This window comes from Rhizophagus irregularis, chromosome 12 (genome assembly GCF_026210795.1).
Source record: "Rhizophagus irregularis chromosome 12, complete sequence".
NCBI lineage: Eukaryota > Fungi > Glomeromycota > Glomeromycetes > Glomerales > Glomeraceae > Rhizophagus > Rhizophagus irregularis.
The window spans coordinates 3,494,931-3,500,930 of record NC_089440.1 but is presented as its reverse complement, the minus strand read 5'-3'; the positions used below and the strand labels follow the sequence as shown (position 1 = coordinate 3,500,930).

At 32.2% G+C, this 6,000-nt stretch overlaps 3 protein-coding genes across 3 annotated transcripts; all 3 read left to right on the top strand.

The window, feature by feature from the left end:
• Positions 1-921: 921 nt before the first annotated feature.
• OCT59_004294 (uncharacterized protein) lies at positions 922-1,382 on the top strand (the record flags this gene model as incomplete). Its single annotated transcript, XM_066148187.1, has 3 exons — positions 922-928; positions 1,030-1,053; positions 1,168-1,382. The coding sequence occupies 3 exons, from the start codon at positions 922-924 to the stop codon at positions 1,380-1,382; spliced, it is 246 nt and encodes an 81-aa protein (XP_065996809.1).
• A 72-nt stretch (positions 1,383-1,454) lies between these two features.
• OCT59_004293 (uncharacterized protein) lies at positions 1,455-1,769 on the top strand (the record flags this gene model as incomplete). Its single annotated transcript, XM_066148186.1, has 1 exon — positions 1,455-1,769. The coding sequence occupies one exon, from the start codon at positions 1,455-1,457 to the stop codon at positions 1,767-1,769; it is 315 nt and encodes a 104-aa protein (XP_065996808.1).
• A 306-nt stretch (positions 1,770-2,075) lies between these two features.
• Positions 2,076-2,597, top strand: OCT59_004292 (uncharacterized protein; the record flags this gene model as incomplete). The annotated part of the gene is made up of 1 exon (XM_025329728.2): positions 2,076-2,597. One exon carries the CDS (start codon positions 2,076-2,078, stop codon positions 2,595-2,597), a length of 522 nt encoding a protein of 173 aa, XP_025181960.1.
• Positions 2,598-6,000: the final 3,403 nt, after the last annotated feature.

Sequence of the window (6,000 nt, the reverse complement as noted above, 5' to 3'; positions counted from 1 at the left end):
AATCTAATGAAATGGTATAACGATCAATTTTTTCTTGTTTTAGAGATGATGTAGCCGTTAAAGGTGTAGAATGTTCATAAATTTTATGCTTTCGTCCAAGATGACTAATAATATTACCAGTTGAACCTGTTGTTTCAATTTTTGTAGCACAGAGTTCACCGTTATCTAACATTTGATTACATTCAAATATAAATTTTTTTGGATCTGTTGGATGATTTTTTCTTTCACCCCAATTATATATCCAACTGCGAAGTTTTGAACCTCCTTTGTTTTTGACTTGAACCTTTAATGAATCAGATTTTTCTTCTAATTTTTCAAATATATTTGCCTTTTTTTCTAAAATATTATCGTTTGTATTATTCAAATTAGGAATAAACTTTTCTACATCAATATAATCAATATTATGATTATCTTCAGACCGTGAATGCTTCTTTGAAGTTCTATTAGTTAACATATTTGGAAATGATATACTTTGGCTTTGTTAACAAGTTCTTTGTTTCTTTAATCTAGTTTTTATTGAAATGAAAAAAAAATGTGTCGTTTATGCAAAAAAGATAAAGTTTTATGCAATATGCATGTTGATCAATATATTTAGTCTAGAATAATTCAGATAATCCTAGGATTTATCCATTTTTAAATTTGTAGATCTGGTTAACCGGATAACAATTATCCGAATATAATATGGATAATAGGATAATCCGAATTAATCCTAGGATATTATCCGTTCAAGGAAAGCTTTAGTCTCGATCAAGAACCTGATCAATTAAGTGAGGATGAAAAAGCTAATTTATTCATATATCTCACTGGCAATGATACTATATTAGTTGAGGTGAAAAACTTATGTAATCTCTGGCAAACAAATAGTGCTAAACTTAAATACTTAAAAGGTCTATCAAAGAAGTTCGCTCTGGGTATGTTCCTATGATTTGTCTGTATTGTTATATTCATCAACAATACCGAATACTTACTTATTCTTGTGCTTTTCTTTCTTGCTTCTTATCGTCAAACCTGTCTAAAAAACACATTCAGTTATTGTAGAGCAACCCGATACTGGTAAGTAAGTCGTAATAAATTTAATTAACACATGACCTAGCTTTATTTTTTTGAGAGTCTCATGTTCTGATATTGCACTTTCTATTTATAACCTTGTTTATTCCTTATAAATAGTTAAGCGGACTTATGACCAAGCAGATTTAGCTGATAATAGTGCTAAAATCTGCGGAGAGCTTATTCAAAGATTTGAAACAATCCCAACCAAGGCAGAAGAACTTCAATCTCTTATTAATCGACAGCTTCTACAAAAATGGCCTGTGACTTCTGATGAGGAGCAAATTTATCCTGAAATGAAAGATTATGTCTGTATGACAGAGAATGAACGTTGAAGTATAATAGCGAAAAATATCAGTAATGCTTTTACAATTGATATGAAATTCTCTGAAAACAAATCTGAGAGCATGTTATATTATCCAATAGATGCTATGATTAGAGTTCCACTCGAAACTTTTAATAAATATATTTGTGGAGCTTTGCCCATCGAAATTGATCAAGATAAAGCTGATTCAGAAACTACTATGATAGGTTCAAAACAGCCTGATTTTCTATGCTGGATAAAAAAACTACTTCTATTTAAGGGTGAGGAGAAGGCAAGTTCCAGTGAATTTAACACAGCTGTAGAAGAATTAAAAGAGAAATTTAATGTACTTGATCCCATATGCTTTAGTAAAATTCAGTTTATGATCGGCTATGCTGTCGCAGGGTCAACTGTGTAATTCTATGCAATTGATGATTCAATAAAAGCTAAGAAAAAACCAAGTATATTATCCCCACTTACCAGCGAACTTAATGCTAGCAACCTTGTGGATAGAATTACTATTCTCTGCACAGTTGTAAACATTGCTCGTATCATCTTAATTATAAGTGACAACATCCCTAATACTCTTATACCTCTTGGAAAATGACAGAAATTAGGTCATTCTTTTATTACGTTTTTAAGCGATGTAGTTGAAAAGATTATTTTAAAGGTAGATCTTCTATATGCAACTAATGTGAATAATCGGGTAAATTTTTTAAAAAAAATGTACAATTATGCTAAAGGTCACCAAGGGCTTGTTCAAGTCAAAAAAGGGTTTCTCTTTGACAAAAGTAAAGGGATATATAGGGTTGTAGTGAAAACTCGAGGTATTCCTTGCGTATCTAAACTGAAAAATAAAAATAATATACGGGAAATGATGAAATGTATTCTCACTGGGTTAGCCAGATTGCATCAAGGAAACTTCATTCATCGCAATATCCAGTTATCAAATGTTGTTTATGTTCCTAAATCTCCTGATAAATTTAACTATGTTCTCATCGATTTTGAGCATGGATTTTACAATAGACATGCTTGTGAAAAATTAAGTGGCTATGATGATAATACGCTTACAACTGCTGGCTATTATATAACCACATCAGAAATGTATCAGTTGGAAAAGATGCTAAAAGCGCTTAGTAGTCGGATATTATCAAATCAAGGGAAGGGTTTTGTGGAAGAATTAAAATCAAAAAAGTTAACAGTGGGTTTGACACTTAAACACAGTTGGATCAATCATTCATCATGATAATTTGCTAGTATTTTATTTTACAATATGCTTTTAGATATTTAGAGTCAAATGTAGAAATCTGCATTTTTTTCAATCGTAACAAATAATTAGATTATAATATAATAACAATATATGTAAAAATTAACTGTATTTGTTGTATAAATTTAATTGCATAGCAATAAAGCTTTATTACTGAATTTTATATAATTCTAAATCAGCCTGACCATTTGGAGTTACGCTTTAACAAAAGCATAGATGTTTAACTGATTTGTTAGATGAAACCGATCACCTAAAATGTGCAGAATATATCAGTAAAATTCTAGCTGAAGAATAGGAGCTGTGTGATATAAGATCCACATATATATTCACATTATTTTTTTCTCTGACTTAGATTTGCATTTATTTTTGTCATATTTTAGCACCTCTAGCTGTCTCTTCCTGATTCACACTAATATCATACTAACAAAATAATATTCAAATATAGGTATTTTCTGTTAATCATTATTTTTACGTACACATGAAATTAGAAATATTTATGCAGGTCTTACTGAGACCATTTGCAGGATTCCGCTTACTTATAATAAAGGTCACTGTAGAAAATTGGCCCTTTACTAATAGTTTTTACCTTACTTTTTTCTTAATTCTATTGGTTAATTAGCTAAAAAGGAAAAAAATTATAACAATGTAACATAAAATTTTCTTTTATAGTAGAATCTGCAAAGAATTTTATATATGATTTTTACCTTAGACCTGGGGCAGTGTTGTACATGGGACATGTCCCGCCAAAATTTTAATGTCCCGGACATTGTCCCGTCCATGTCCCGTCCACGTCCCGTCCAAAAATTGTCCAAGTTTACAATTTGTCTTATCAAGACAGCACCTAATGGGCTATAATTTATAATTAAGATCACGTGATTTTAATGTCCAAATGTCCCGGACATTGCTAAAATCTTTGGACGTGTCCTGGACTGTCCCATCCCGTCCCGTCCATGGACATGTCCCGTCCCTATGACAACACTGACCTTGACCTATCTTATAAGTAAGCGGAATCCTCCATCTGCTTATCCTTCGTAGAGCTTAGACTCGCACTCATGTAACTTGAGTTGATTCAAGTTGAACTCGCATTCGAGTTAGAAATTTCTTGACTCAAGTTAACCGGGATCACATAGTTGATAGTGCCAGCTGTACCCTATTTGTAATTCCTGCTGGCACTATGACTATAATGGTCTGTGTAGAATTATGGATAAGTTTTTTGGTCTGCACTTTAACTTATGACTCAAATTAATTCGAGTTAACTCAAGTCCACTAGTTGAAATAAGAAAAATCGGCAATCAACCATGACGGCTAAATTTCGGTAATGTAGGCTGAAGTTTCAGTAAAGTTTCGGCCTGCATTAAAAACTGGGTGAAAATCGACCAAAATTAGGTTTGCCGATTTATCACCTATTTCCAGTCTTAAGAACCGTTTAAAATTCACCAATCACCTAATTGTTAAAAAAAAATTGCTGAACACTGGTCATTATTAAAAATCGGCCATTATATCAGGAAATTTTTTTAAGGGATAAATATCGACATCATACCAAATATAAAATTATGTATTACACGTATCAGCCGTATCACGCGTCAGTCGCATCACGTATTCATGTATTTTAACTTTTTTAAACTTGTTTTTAATGAAACTTCCCTTTTCTCTTTCATTTTTCCCTTTTCCCATTTTTTCGTTCTTTCCCTTTCTCTCCCTCTCTTTCGTTTTCCTCTTTTCCTCTCTCTTTCGTTTCCTCCTCTTTTTAAATCTTCCCTTCACTTAAATTAAACGTTTTCTAGAAGTGAAAAAACTATAAATTTATCTTTTAGGTTACATTTTCATTTCAGCGGATCTCTTGTGAAAATGTAATTCATTTCGGCCGTCGGACGCTTGGAAATTCGGGTTTCTTTTTAGATGGCCAAAAACAATGTTGAAATTCAGTTTTCTCTGAATATTTCTTTGACGAAACGTATATTAACGTTTCATTTTCTATCTTTTTTTCAGACAATTTCTTCGAATATCTCAAGGGATTTATCCGCACACGCACTATCCTTTAACAAACCAACGATTATGCCCAAAACCTTCCTCACATCCTTATCATAATAATAAAAGATTCTTTAATTTATTCAGTTAAGTTCTTTTAATAATAATTATTTCCAAGAAAGCTTTAAAAATGTAGATTGATTTTTATTATTTATTAATTGATTATAGATCGTTTATCAGATCAAATAACTAGATCGGATCTTTTCATAAATAACGAATCATAGGAGCAGCCACAAAGTATGATACTCCTCCATCCCCTTTCAAAGCATTATCGGTTAAATCGATTGCGTGAGGCAACTTACTGCATCTTGATATGACTCTGAGAGTGTACAGTAAGAAGTGCCAGTCCTGGCCAGCCATAGATTTAATCAAAAGCATCCTCACTTCTCTTTCTTTCTCTTGTTCATCTTATGCGCGCGCTTTCGAGCTGGTTGATATTCTGTGCAAAACCTAAAAAAGAAATCACAGGTATTAATTCAATGTACAACACTATCGCTATTATTTCAGCAAGAATATCTTTCTGCACATTTCAGGTGATCGATACACCATACAATATGTCACTTCACAGGTAAAAAACGGGCGAAGGTTTAACTTGGGATAGTGTTTATGATAGAATATCGCCACAAGGCAGAATGTGGTTGAGATTTTTTAGCTTGAAAACATCATATGCAGACTTTCTTGAACTGCAGATGTCATCCGTGTGGTTATGCTGTAGCCAAGCTTGAGTGAGAGGCCAGTGGATCTGGTCGACCTTGAAATTATCGAATAGTGACCGTAAAGTATGATTATTTAAAAAATCACTGAAGGTACAACAATCAGTGATGTCTTAGAGAATTGGCATATGTCACGATCAATAGGACCTAACGAGGACCATAAAGGTGACATCAGACTATTAGGTAAATACGTCGGATTGAGCTCTATTGGAGCGAGAAAGAATTTATTACCTAAATTTCGAAAAAGAAATGTGAACTTCATTTCTTTGTTTTTTTTAATAATGAATTACTTTGTTATGCGTTTTCACTTTAGGCGCGTGGAATTCTGATGGTAATATTAGAAGGTTTGTTTTTTGTAATTTTATTTTTTATTAATTTAACGAACTTTACTAACAGTTCATTTTTTTTATTTTGTAAGCGAGTCAGTTCTTTGGATTTTGAAAGGTGAATATTGTTTTTTTAGAAGAAAAACATCTTTTTTAACGAAATGATTTTAACATTTCGTTAATTTTCTTTTTTTTCAGACGGTCAGCACTTTGGATCTTCGGAGATGGATTTCGGTAAGGATGGAGGAGTGTTGTTAATGAGCTATTGTTTCTATCGAAACGTTTTCTAACGTTTTATTTTTTTATTCCTTTTTG